The sequence below is a fragment of the Cottoperca gobio genome, chromosome 12 (genome assembly GCF_900634415.1).
Source record: "Cottoperca gobio chromosome 12, fCotGob3.1, whole genome shotgun sequence".
Lineage (NCBI taxonomy): Eukaryota > Metazoa > Chordata > Actinopteri > Perciformes > Bovichtidae > Cottoperca > Cottoperca gobio.
This window is the reverse complement of record NC_041366.1, coordinates 2,841,489-2,855,714: the sequence shown is the minus strand read 5'-3', so window position 1 is coordinate 2,855,714 and position 14,226 is coordinate 2,841,489. Positions and strand designations below refer to the sequence as shown.

General features: G+C 40.9%; 1 protein-coding gene across 1 annotated transcript; it reads left to right on the top strand.

Annotated features, from left to right (window-relative positions):
* The first annotated feature begins 862 nt into the window (after positions 1-862).
* On the top strand, positions 863-13,946 carry ccni (cyclin I). Its single transcript, XM_029444255.1, has 10 exons — positions 863-1,095; positions 2,869-3,025; positions 5,512-5,646; positions 7,380-7,454; positions 7,871-8,011; positions 8,596-8,724; positions 8,875-8,976; positions 11,094-11,232; positions 11,596-11,807; positions 12,313-13,946. Exons 2-10 carry the CDS (start codon positions 2,912-2,914, stop codon positions 12,523-12,525), a joined length of 1,260 nt encoding a protein of 419 aa, XP_029300115.1. The 5' UTR covers positions 863-1,095; positions 2,869-2,911; the 3' UTR covers positions 12,526-13,946.
* Positions 13,947-14,226: the final 280 nt, after the last annotated feature.

Here is a 14,226-nt window from a genome sequence, read left to right as displayed (position 1 = left end):
CGTAGTGTCTTTTGACTGTTTTTATTGTCTCCAACCAACTTTATGATAAATGTAATATATAACGTCTATGAATATTGAAAATGGTTCACACTCTGGCTGTGGGCGTGTTGCAGTGCTAACAACACAGTGTCATAATCTCTCAAAGTGAAATAATGTCTTCAAATTTGAGCAGAAATGTAGGCGTTCCGATTTATTGAGGAACCATCACATCTCCAAATGTAAGTACGGTAAACAAATCATACACCATAGTTAAAATTAGAGAAATATCCACCATAAACTTGACATTTTGTAAACTAACCATACCTTGGCCTACATCAAATTGCCAGAGAAACAAACAGAAAGTGAAAGTTTTTTTTGTTACCACACAAGGGGAATTCCTTGGACAAACTACCTGATGACCATTCAAAAGTAAACTGACAGCTATTATTGTTTTTTAGACTTATGATTACCGTATCTGTGTGTATGTGCGCTAAAAGTGGATTCCTTTGGTGGGTGGGTTTGAAAATGCATTTTGAGTGCCATAAAAATAATAAAACATACATATGCTTTGTCTTGTCATTTGAGCCATTCCCGACTCTTGTTGTTCTTTATATGCTGTATGTTTTTGTTAGTTAAGTATAATATCACATAAAATACTAACAAATATGAATATTGTATTGTATGTATACAAAATAAACTCATAATAAACCCTTTGTTGGAGTTTAAAGGTTGTCACCGAATATATCGTGAAGTACATTAGGCTCACTATAAACTTTCCATTTAAAGTAGCTATGAACTGTATTTTCATATAGCTAACCTTAATATAATGGGAAGATTCCACAGAGGGTAACATTGTTTTGCGCTACCGTACGTCTGTAGGTGGGCGGAGCCTGAGTTCTTCTCTCTTCCCCCAGTTCCCTCTTCGGAAGAAGACGTATCGGTCTATTATTTTTATATATTTTTTACAAAAACCCCTTTCTCCAACACGTAGCACCATGGACGCCAAGATGGACGATTAAACTAAAGAACGGGTCCCCGATTTCACCCCTATATTTATCCTTGAATTGAGTGGACCGGATGAAATCCAACTGTGGTTTTCTCCGCTTCGCAGGGGAGGTAAGGCTTTGGGCTCCGTCTACTTACTGGGTTGGAGTCAGCCATTTAAATGTCCCTATTGTATAGTTAGCACAGTCGTCGCTGTAAACGCGCACCAACTCCTTTACATGACACCATACTGCCCAACGTTTTCAACATTTATTTGTTAGATACGTACGAATTTGTGCGCGACGTCACGTCAGCTATTGACTCCGCAGGGACGCTAGGCTCCGTTCCAGGGAGTAGTCGTATTCAGGTTGATAATGGAAGAAAACGCTTGGTAATGCACCTGCTTCTGGACCTGCCGGAGGAGGTAGTTCCCGACAAAAGTAGTCTGATTCAGTATTGGACAAACGTTACAGTTAGCATTGGCTACAGTCAAAGCTATGTATAGTTTGGTCAGTTTGCTGTTATGTAACGTTACCTTTATGCTAACAAAGTGTGTTCTTATGTGTAACGTTACAACGGTTTGTTTGGGGTCTGATTGAACCAACTGAGAACTGTTTACTGGACCTTCAGTATCTTAAATGCCCAGAATAAACAAACATGACCACAAGGTTTCCTTCGAGTGTTGTCAGCTAGCTTTACATGCTCAGTTTGTTCCATTATTGCATAGATAGAAGAAAAAAAATGTTTTCCCAAAACTTAAATTCTATGTATTACTTTTCACTTTCCTTTATGATAGTATCCCCGTATGTAATTTTATATCCCAGTATTAATATATGTCTTGATATAATGCATTTTCTGGGAAATCTATTGGGAATCGTAAATAGTTCAAATAATCCGACAGGAAAATCCAAATTAAACACCTTCATCACATTTGCACAAAATCCCTGATAAAGGCTTTGCATGAGCTGGTACACCCACATATATTAACGGGGTAGTAACAACAGTATAAACAAAACCTCTAACGCCACTATGTACACGTGCCCACCCCTACTTTGTTCCGTTTGCTTGTTTCTTGTGAAAGTAGTATTTAGTATTTATATGCCTCTAAAAAATATTTAAAATCAGTCTGTAAGGGAACATATTACTCTGACTTGCAGGGCACAACTTGTTTACATATGCAAGCAACTGTGACAAGGGTCTGTAAATAGAGATCACATTATCTTTTCACCACTTCAGTTGACCTTCAATAAATATTGTCCATGAAAACATCCTACATTACACTGTCATTCACACCTCAGTCTGTTCTCATTCCCTAATGTGTTATAGACATTGTTTGTCTGAACTATAAATCAAGCTTTGTGAGTTTGAGTATGATAGATTGGTAGATTGATATCTAGATAGATAGATATATAGATGTACTTTATTGATCCCAAATTGGGGCAGCAGACGCAAGTTATCAGGTATTACACTGGAGTAAAAAAAATGCACTGTAAATATATACATATCAACACTAGAAATATATAAATCTATAGAGTATCTAAAGAGTACACAATATAAAAAAGATAAGTTAGAATACACTATAATTTACCAAACAACTACAATTAAAATATAAACATAGGATAGCCATACTATGTACATTAGACAATTGTGCAAAGTAGTTATTATTATATTTATTTAAATGCAGTGAGGTAGAGTGTGAGTTTAAAGATGTGCAAAGTGTGCAGGGTTATTAAAAGAGAAAAACACAGTGGAGTCTGGTTAAGAAAGAAACTATGAAGCTGAGAGTTGTCTGCTCTGTGGAGGGTTATTGCTTTTGGCAGCAAAGATTTCCTGCATTGGTCCTTGTGACAGCGAAGCTAAATGAGTCTGTTAGAGAATGTGATGTTCTGATGTGTCACTGTGCAGGTAGCTGTATCCAGCGGGGAGGTAGGCTCAACCAGGGGAAAGAATGAAGTTCTTCGAACCCTGGGGACGCCAGAGGCTGTCTTTTCTTCTGGAAAAGGCCGCCTCTAGGGAAGCCAAGATGTGGAAGGTCTACATGCCAAAGAAGACCTCCTCACAGGTGAGGATTTACCTCTAAGTGTCTCCCTTCATGAACTGATGCATAGATTCAATGACAAAATACATCTCAACATTGACACAAAAGCAAACTTGGGCCAATAATTCTACCTTTGAATAGAAAGGTTGCATCTATACCGTTTGACTCGAGCAACAGTATCCATGATAACAGCTTTAACGCTGCATAACCGACTTCTTTTAGTAGTGTGGTGCATGTTTTTTGGAGAAAGAGCAACCTCAAATCGTGGCAGCTGAGCTTGCCACCGGAAGTGCCAGTTCTAGCTGCCGCTGCCATGATTTGCCACAAACAGCGACAGAATAGAAAATACTCAACACAAATTGATTTGTTTTCGGAAACCTGTAACACAGTTTAATATACAGAAATAGTAGAACGAGTGGGGATCAGTTTGATACGTATGAATGTCATTGAAAAGTTGAATAATACCAATAGTTTATAAAAGATATGGAATATTTAAGTTTTTTTTTTTAAAGATAATGCTACATTAAGTTTTCTAAGGTTTATTGTGTTTGGAGAAGGTGAAGTAGTAGAAATAGTTTAATAAGTGGGAATGGGCTTAATTAGTATGAATGTCAGTGAAAAGTTAATACCCATAATGTTTGAAAGTTGTATAAAACTCCTGATGTGAACAATTTTACCATTTGAAAATAAAAGTTGAAAATGAATGAAAAAGCAGCTGAAGCAGTATGAATAGTCCTCTGTTAGGATACAGTTACCTTCTGGGGTTTTTATTTTGAAAAACGGGGACTTTGTAGGGTTCCTGTTAACATTCAATGCCTTTATTTTGAAAAATATGCCTCATCCTCAGCTTCCTGTTGGGATACAGTCACTCTTTGGGGGTTTATTTTGAAAAACACAGCCTCTTTCTGAGTTCCCTTTTAAGATAGCTACCTTCTGGGGATTTTATTTTGAAAAACAAGGCCCAGTCCTTGTTTCCTGTTAACATGCAGTGAGAGTTGAGGCCTTTCATTTATAGATACAAGCCTCATCCTATGCTTCCTGTTAAGATACAGTTACTCCATGGGGCTTTTATTTTGAAGGGGTTGGGGGGGGGGACGGACAGACTGTCTGCTGCCCATGGGGAGGTTACTCCATGAGAAGGGGGTGTAAAAAAGAAGGGGACAGGAAAAAGCCCTTTTGCCTGCTGACTTGTTTTTCCCTCTGGGGACAGACAGGAGCCCTGAACTCTGAGAGCAGAGTCCTGATTGGAGTACAAGGTTTAAGGAGATCAGGCATGGGCGTACCCTTTGACAATATACCACTGGCACAGGTGTATTAATAATTAATGTTAGTTATTACAACTGCATTAACCCTGTATGACAATATTTAGGGGATTCTGAAAGTTATGAATGAGAAAAGTAATAGTGTGCATGTCTTAATTGAGCTGAACGTTTTGATGTTAGAATAGAGTTTCTACATTGAAAAATGTGGAAGGAATCAAAGAAGAGTTGATAATAATAATAAATAATATTTGTTGTGAATGCTGACTCAGCAGGATCACAGTAGGGATTATGAGGAAGGTCACAAAGATGTGCGTTAATGTAAAGTCACTGACACAAACGCTTTGTTTCATCACATCCATCACCAGACTCTTTTAAAAGACAACACATTTTTACTTAGCTTAAGTGTCAGCTCAGTTTTTTGTCTAATTAAATATTAGTAATATGTCACTTAGTTTTAAATGACCAGTGTTTATTAAATGGATGTTTTTCCCTCAAATGTTAAAGCGAGTTATTGATAACTTATTTAATTAGAATCGTAAAATATTATATTTCCAGATATCTTAGAGGCTAATCAGCCGTATGGTCCTCAGATGAACCTGTTGGCTTGGTCACCAACTTCAGTTGAACTTGCTCTGTCAGGTCATGGCCCCGGTCGGCCCTCTCGCTGTAGATGGAAGTTCTGGTACATTTAGTTTCTGCAGATACATATTTGACAGACTTGTCACAGGATTTCTTTCTGCCTGGAGGGGTGTTGTTCTTTCTGGTTTCATTGTTACGCCTTCACCCCCTGTGGCAAATACATGAGACATAAAGTCTGTTGTCTGCTGAATGCTGATGGGAATGTACAAATACACTTGCACTGCAGTACTAGTCATGGTAATACATCGTCACGTAAATTTGATCTCTTAAGTATAGTAGGTACACTACATGGCCAAAACTATTTGTCAAAATAAACGTCCATGTGGTAGGGACAGTAGCAATCCCACATCCTGCATCTGTCTCGCATGAATAATACTCATTGCTTGGTCACAGATCATAATTGATTTTGAGAGACTATGGTGGGTGGCGCATGAACATTTTATACTTTTCAAAGTTAAATGTATCAATGTGGTGCACTTTGAGAACAACATGAAGAGGTTAGATGAGATCTATGACGAATGGACAACAACAAGTGTGTCAATGGTACAACGCTTCCCTTAGGCCTCGCTTGATGTTGTTGCTAAGCTTGCTGTTTGCTGTACGTTGTAGGATACAGACGTCTCCTCTGCCCATCGGGATGAAGCCGTGCGCTGGTTGATGGAACTGCACAGCAGACTGAAGCTTTACCCAGAAACCCTGGTGTTAGCTGTTAGCATCCTGGACCGTTTCCTCGCTTCCATCAAGGTACATTAATACCACCAGTACTACTTTGTTACTAATGCTGCTGTGAGTGTTAGCAGAACTACCAAGTGGAGTTTATTTTTGCTTGGTTTTTAACTCCAGAATATAAAAATGTTAATGTTTCTACTACTATTACTTTCACCACTAATCCTTCTACCACTGCCAAAATGACAGTGTTGGTCATTTCATATTTTTAAGGTACAGGGACATTCTTTTAAATACCATTTCCTCTCTGGATGTTTTTGCATTAAATTGAATTATATATATATATATATATATATATAGATATAGATATATAGATAGATAGATAGATAGATAGATAGATATATATATATATATATATATATATATATATATATATATATATATATATATATATATAGATATATATATATATATATATATATATATATATATATATATATATAGATATATATATATATATATATAAGATTCGATCCATTTCACCCACTCCTGTGTCAACCAGATTATTAGAGACACCATTTTATTGGGATATTTTGAATTGCCGCGTTTAAATGAGATTTAAAAAAAATTTGCTTAACATCTGAAGAGAAACAAAAGGAGAACTACTCCTCAGACTAGACTGTAGTGTGTGGGAGGTTCTTGATGGCTGTACAACTATGATGACGAGGCTTTTGTTACAGCTGATAGTCAGTGTTTACACAGGAACAGGAAGTGTCTGTTTTTAAGGATTATCAGAAGCTGTACAGATGTCAATAGGCCTTTTTCACAGCTGTACGAGTAGGAAAAGTCCTGTTACTCAGTGAGCATGCACAACATCAGGAAGCAGTGCTGTCAAGCCTTAAGTCTTGGAAGTTGTCTTGCAGGCAGTATATTGTGTATGTTGCATTTACTACTCAGATTACATTGTAGGGGATTTGAAATCTTCCTTTGGGTTCCTGCTCATGTTGGAGTGAAAGGAAATGAGAAGGTCGACACACCGGCAACAATTACTGAAACTGAAGAGAACTTATGTCGGGAACCATCTTTATTCATTACTTATTTATATTTCTTTACTTTCTGACAATCTACTGCTCCACGTACAGTCCAGTAGGTGGCGGTAATGCAGCTAATCGCTGGTTGCCAACCAACAATAAACTTTAAAAAGATGTAGAAGAAGTGTCGGCCAGTCTGAACTTCGTCTTTCTTTCAAAGCCTTCATCAAGCCTGAGATTTACACATTTAAATGTGCTTTGACATACAATTTTCATGGCAGCTTTGACACTCATGATGCGTAGACTGTAGCGTTGTTACCGTAAACGCGTGCTTAGATTCACTTCGGAACCCAATAAGCAGCGGCACAAGCTCATCATGAAAGGGCCCTGCAGTAGTGGTATCAATTACAACTGCCCTTTTCCTGAATATTAAAATGTCTGCTGTGGAAATGTTAAATGGACTGCATTTATATAGCGCTTTATCAATCTTTGCGATCACTCAAAGCGCTTTTCAACACATGTCAGCATTCACCCATTCATACAGATTCAGAGGCTCCATACAAGGTGCATCAGTATCAGTAGGGATAACCATTCACACACTGAACAGAGTTTATACATGGCCACATGAGGAAGTTCAACGCAAAACAATATAATAATAAGATCATATGTCTTCCAACAAACGTGTCAGCTGATGTCAGGTTGACTCCAGCACACAGGGTTTAAAACTAACTGTAAACCTTTTATTGATTCACTGATTGATGGGATTGTTTTTGTCTTCAGGCCCGTCCAAAGTACCTGCGCTGCATCTCCATCGCCTGCTTCTTCCTGGCTGCTAAGACCTGTGAGGAGGATGAGGTGAACACATACGACACGATACACACGTATAAGGAAAACAGCACCGCTCAGACCAGACCTTTGTTTGTTGGGGCGGTAGTCGGGTCAGATATTGTCTGTGGATCAGTGGGAGGTTCTTGATGGCTGTACAACTATGATGAGGAGGCTTTTGTTACAGCTGACAGTCAGTGTTTACACAGGAAGAGGAGTCAGGACTGAATGTCCCACATCACAGACTGGAAGTTGCTGGTTTTAACTGAAGAACAACATGTTCCAGGGTAATCAGAAGCTGGTCTTGATAAGAGAGTGTGTGTGTGTGTGTGTGTGTGTGTGTGTGTGTGTGTGTGTGTGTGTGTGTGTGTGTGTGTGTGTGTGTGTGTGTGTGTGTGTGTGTGTGTGTGTGTGTGTGTGTGTGTGTGTGTGTGTGTGTGTCTCAGTGTCTGCCCTCTCTGAAAGAGCTAGCTGCCTCCAGCAGCTGCGGCTGTTCTCCATCAGAGATCCTGAGGATGGAGAGGATCATCCTGGACAAGCTGAACTGGGATCTGCACACCGCCACAGCACTGGACTTCTTGCACATTGTACGTCTGTCACACCCACACACAGCCTCACTGTTCTGACATGATCAGAGCTTTAGGAGCCCTCAAAGTTTCTTAAATACTCATTGAACAAATCTAACATTCTGAGGTCTGTCATCAATGAATAACTGATCACTGGCAATCAACGTGTGGCCTGTTTGTGTTCATAGATTTTTCATCGGTGCTGTTAGTGACACCTAGTGGCAAAGATATGTTTTGTCTTTGCTTCCCTTCAGTTTATTTTATTTTAGTATGTTTCACTCAACATTCTTACATCATTTTCAATTTAGTTATTAAAGAGGTTCCATGAGATGTTGTTTACATTCTGTAGATGTTAAGCAGCACTTCAACCCTTATTGTCATCGGGCTTGTAGCCATTATCACGAGTTACGACATAAAGTACTGTGTTATGTAAAAAACATTTGTTTTGCCTACAAAAACGTTGAGGTACTTTGAATCTCAGTGTTGTGTTACTTTATTTTCTACTCTGGGTTGAAGTTGTGTAAATAATGAAACAAATGTATTTAAACTTAAATTCCTTATAATGCTGAGTATTTTCTGCTCCATCCCCTCCTCGTCTCCCATAGTTCCATGCGATGGTGTTGTCGTGCCGTTCTGGGTTTTTGGACTCCTTGTTGGGACTGAACCCCTCGCAGCACCTCACCCTGCTCACACGGCGACTCTACCACTGTCTGGCCAACCACACACTCTTACAGGTACACACACATACTCTCGCTTTACTTTGTACCATGGATATTATTTGTGTAACACTAATGCATATAAAGTAAATATTCAAACACAGGGGCAAGTCACACTCTGAGGCTCAGGTTTGCCTGAACACTGAACACGTTTGTCCCTTCCTGTAGCTCAGAGGATCCATGCTGGCCTTGGCCCTCATCACCCTGGAGCTGGAGACCTGCTGTCCTGACTGGCTGGCTCTTACCATAGACCTGCTGAGGAAGGCACAGGTACCAGACGGTCTCTCTTTCATTATTAGGTTCAACTTGTGGCCAATCAGAAGCTCTAAATGCTCAGCGTGTAGAAGTTGATGGAGAAGCAGCCAAATGCTCATATTGAGCTCAATAATTAAATCATCAGTATGTTTTACATTTTCATATTGTGGCTGTAAAGCCTGTAGAGCAGGGGTGGGGAACCTCCGGCCTCCGTGCCGTGCAACACACGCAAACACACGCAAACACACGCAAACACACGCAATCACACGCAAACACACGCAAACACACGCAAACACACGCAATCACACGCAAACGCACGCAATCGCACGCAATCGCACGCAATCGCACGCAAACACACGCAATCACACGCAAACACACGCAAACACACGCAATCACACGCAAACACACGCAAACACACGCAATCACACGCAAACACACGCAAAAACACGCAAACACACGCAAACACACGCAATCACACGCAAACACACGCAAACACACGCAATCACACGCACGCAATCGCACGCAAACACACGCAAACACACGCAAAAACACGCAATCACACGCAAACACACGCAATCACACGCAAACACACGCAAACACACGCAATCACACGCAATCACACGCACGCAATCGCACGCAAACACACGCAAACACACGCAAACACACGCAATCACACGCAAACACACGCAAAACACGCAAACACACGCAAAAACACGCAATCACACGCAAACACACGCAATCACACGCAAACACACGCAAACACACGCAATCACACGCACGCAATCGCACGCAAACACACGCAAACACACGCAAACACACGCAAAAACACGCAATCACACGCAAACACACGCAAACACACGCAATCACACGCAAACACACGCAAACACACGCAATCACACGCAATCACACGCACGCAATCGCACGCAAACACACGCAAACACACGCAAACACACGCAAACACACGCAAACACACGCAAAAACACGCAAACACACGCAAAAACACGCAATCACACGCAAACACACGCAATCACACGCAAACACACGCAATCACACGCAATCACACGCACGCAATCGCACGCAAACACGCAATCACACGCACGCAATCGCACGCAAACACGCAAACACACGCAAACACACGCAAAAACACGCAATCACACGCAAACACACGCAATCACACGCAAACACACGCAATCACACGCAAACACACGCAAAAACACGCAATCACACGCAAACACACGCAATCACACGCAAACACACGCAAACACACGCAAACACACGCAATCACACGCAATCACACGCACGCAATCGCACGCAAACACACGCAAACACACGCAAACACACGCAATCACACGCAAACACACGCAAACACACGCAAACACACGCAAACACACGCAATCACACGCAATCACACGCACGCAATCGCACGCAAACACACGCAAACACACGCAATCACACGCAAACACACGCAAAAACACGCAATCACACGCAAACACACGCAAACACACGCAATCACACGCAAACACACGCAAACACACGCAATCACACGCAATCACACGCACGCAATCGCACGCAAACACACGCAAACACACGCAAACACACGCAATCACACGCAAACACACGCAAAAACACGCAATCACACGAAAAAAAAACTCCAAAAAATGTACTAAAAATCTAACAGCAATAGAATAAAACCGTTGACTGACTGTTTTTCCTGGCCACGGTCAGGGTCCTTGAACACAACACGAGCGGAACGTGTCATCACGTGGTCACGTCATGTCAAACTTCAATATTAAACGAGACTGTCGTTGACCTCAGTGAACGCAGCATGGCGAGTGTAAAACAGAAAGGTGGATGCAGAATGTTGCACTTTCCAGGAGAAATGGACGAACGATGGCCCAACAAGCAGCTCTCTGCAGAGCGGAACATAACAACATGGAAAGATAAAACAGAAAGATGAAAAGTTTCTTTTTTAAGAGGTTATGAGTTCAATAATTAGTACGGCCCTCGAAGGATGTTGTAAAAATTGAAATGGCCCTTGATAGGAAAAAGGTTCCCCACCCCTGATAGAGGATAAATGTCTCCCTCTCCTTTCTCACGGTTCATCTTCTTTCCTCCTCTTCTCTCTCTCTTAGATCGACAGCTCCGAGTTGATTCGGAGTCGAGAGCTGGTGGCTCGTAGTCTGTCCACATTAATGGCTTCCCTGCCTCCAAACACTGTCTACATCTACCAACCCCTGCAGAGCCAAACCGCCCTCCCCTGCTGCACACTGGGTATTTAAACTCCACCCAGTTCACACATCAAAGTTCACACAGGGCGTCTGCATATGTGAAAATAAGTTGTATAAAACCTTTTGTGGCTCCAGTGGGAGCTGGGGGAAGTCTGATAAATGTCCTCAAGTGATGTCACTTGAGTCAGCATCGGTTGGGGCTGAAGACTACAAGTTTAAAAATGAAAACAATCTGAGGGTGGAGTTAGAAAGAAGGAAGAAGAATGTGTTGAATATTAAAGACGATATCTTTAATTCTGCTGTAACAATTAGTTTGTTATTTGATTACTGACTTTACTGACCGGGTTCGTGTATCTATTCAACACAAAAGTGTATTTAAGCATTTCTGTAACTTTCTTCTTCACAGGGATCATCACCTCCACCACAGAGTCTTCCAGGAACCTCGTCCTCGTCACCGCCGCCCCTGCCCAGCTACCGGCACCTGCTGATGGGGAGGAGGGGAGCCAGCAGCCCTGGAGCTCCTCCTCCTCAGTTCTACACTCTCCTCCCAAACACCTACGCCATCTTAACCACCGGCAGAAGGTCCCACTGCGCTGCAAGGCATCCACCAAGCGCAAGGTAACACTGTCCCTCTCTCTTAAAAAGAATAACAATAAAACAACTTAAATGTCGAGGACTTGAGAATCAATTAAGTGATGAATTTGCAAAGATTTAGATAATCAATTAATTGTTTGAACTGGGTCCAGCGTCTCAAATGTAAAAGTTTGCTGGTTTTTCACTTAATTATGCAGTAAAATGTAAAAAGTGAACAAACACAACACACTTTCATCTTCTTATACACAACTCTCTCTCTGTTGCTGTTGTAGCTGACCGTAGTGTGACTGACTCACATGGCAATCAGCTTGTTATGCTAACCTTAACACATGTTGCTAACAGTCTCCGGCTTAAAGTTACCGGGCTGAACTTTGGTTCCACATTACGTGCATGAATCTACATCACGCATGCAAATATACAAGCAGCACTATCAGTCGTGAAAGTAATCTGGTGAGTTACTGATGATGACAATAATAGTTATTTGCAGCCCTAGACCTGAGTCACAATATAAGTCTGTCTGTGTGTTCAGGTGGAGGATATGGAGGTGGACGACTTTTACGATGGCATCAAACGACTCTACAACGAAGACACCGCTGTCCAGGAAGGGGCACCGCCTTTGATGGGGGTGATAACAACAGGTGGAGGTGTTGGAGGAGGACTGGGTGTCTGCAGTGTCCTGTTGACTCGACAGGAGGGCAGCTCTTCCCCCTGCCCGCCTCTGCAGCCAGTCAGTGCCTCGTAGAGACCAAACAGGAGCCTGTTTACCAAAACCACCTGAACACTGACATCATCTTTCGCTTTCAAATCAAACTCCTCAATTCAGTTTTTTGATCAAACAGTGACAGTTGGGCAGTTTGGCAACAGTGATGGCCAGCTCCCTCTGCAATAGGCAACAACGAAGAAATGATTCAGTATTCAGTGTTACCAGTTGCAGAACAAAGCTATGTAAAGGCAGCTCCTTTGGAAACGCTGCCCATCACAGTTGGCAATTGTCCGTTACATTGCTGCTTTTGATGAAACGCACAGTAAAATAAGGAAATATTGATGTTCTAACACAAATAAAGCAGCGATTCAGATGGTTTTGGTTTCAGCGCTAACAACCCCAGCGTGACTGTTCAGCTGTCCTGAGGTCAGGTCCCATCATCTCTTGCAACAGGAAAACAGAGCCCAAAAAAATTTTAAATAACAAAAAAAGTAAAAAACGTGCTGCTGCTACTTTATTAATTATATTTGTTGAACTCAAATACAATATTACAAAAAAAATAATAAATAGAAAAGTTACCTAAAAAAAAAAACCTAGAATGGACTTCTCCACCGTGTCGCTCTCTGTCCATTTCTGTTTGTTTTGTTTGTCATTTTAAACTCTTCTTTCATTTCATATATTTGTTTTTATTCTATCATCTTCCCTTTCCTTCCTCACTCTGCGTGATTTCATCTCTATAACGTTTTCATAGTCTAAATCAAATGTATAGACGATTATCTGTATTATTCACCCACATAGAAAAAGTATCTATTTTTTATTTTTTTGTTAGTGAAGTGCTATTTTATTGTTAATAAGATGCTAATATAAATATCCCTCCTAGGAATCCCTCTGTATTCTCTCCCCTCTCTTGTTGTGACGGCTTGACTGAATTAATGTTTCTCAGGTTGTTTTATTCATCTACAAACTTAAAAAAAGGCTCAAATGATCATTTTACTTCTTGAACGTAGCGACATCAAAAGACCGTGATTATTTCCTTACGTACCTGTTCTCCTCTAAAGCCTCAAAGTCTTGGTAATGACAACTTTCTACCAGAAACATCCAGGCTTTATGAACTTTGCTGTCCTCGTACAAAGTACAGACTGCGCAAGGTTTCTGTGATCCCAGAGGGAATTAAAGTTCTAGATATTCATATGTAATAAAGATTTTGAGTTATTTAAAGCATTTTAATATTAAGCTGAGACAGAAATGTGGTTTTGGAGTGTGTGAATTTCAGAAGGATACAAGTGACACTTTAATGTTCAAAAAATGCTAATACAACACTCTGTTTTCATCTTGAAGTTCTGTTTAATATATTTCTATTCCTGCAAAAAGCTCTGTTGTTCCTGCTGCGGGAGCTGCTGGTGGCTGCTCCAGCTCACTGAATGCACCAATAAATGAAGAGATGCAAATATGAAAACTGAGAGAGCTCGTTGTCCTCATTTTATCACACAAAAACATTATGTTACATGTTTAATATTTACGTTATGTAGCAGAGTTTATCCAGCAGACATATGTCATTTCATAGATGAACGTCAGAGGGGGGGTTGTAGGGGTGAGTTCACAACGTATAAGAACAAAAACAATCTAGTGGGATTATAAAGTCGCTCTGTGTCTGCTGCACCAGCCTTAAATGTAAACTTGCGTTTGAAGGGTCGTCCATCCACATTACAGGACTTTTCTTTTTTTTAAGTGGTATCTAAC

Coding starts and splice junctions, on each gene's coding strand:
- ccni (XM_029444255.1), top strand. CDS start 2,912: ATGAAGTTCTTCGAACCCTGGGGACGCCAGAGGCTGTCTTTTCTTCTG. Junction 8,012..8,595: donor CACTGGACTTCTTGCACATT/GTACGTCTGTCA, acceptor CGTCTCCCATAG/TTCCATGCGATGGTGTTGTC. Junction 11,233..11,595: donor CCTCCCCTGCTGCACACTGG/GTATTTAAACTC, acceptor TCTTCTTCACAG/GGATCATCACCTCCACCACA.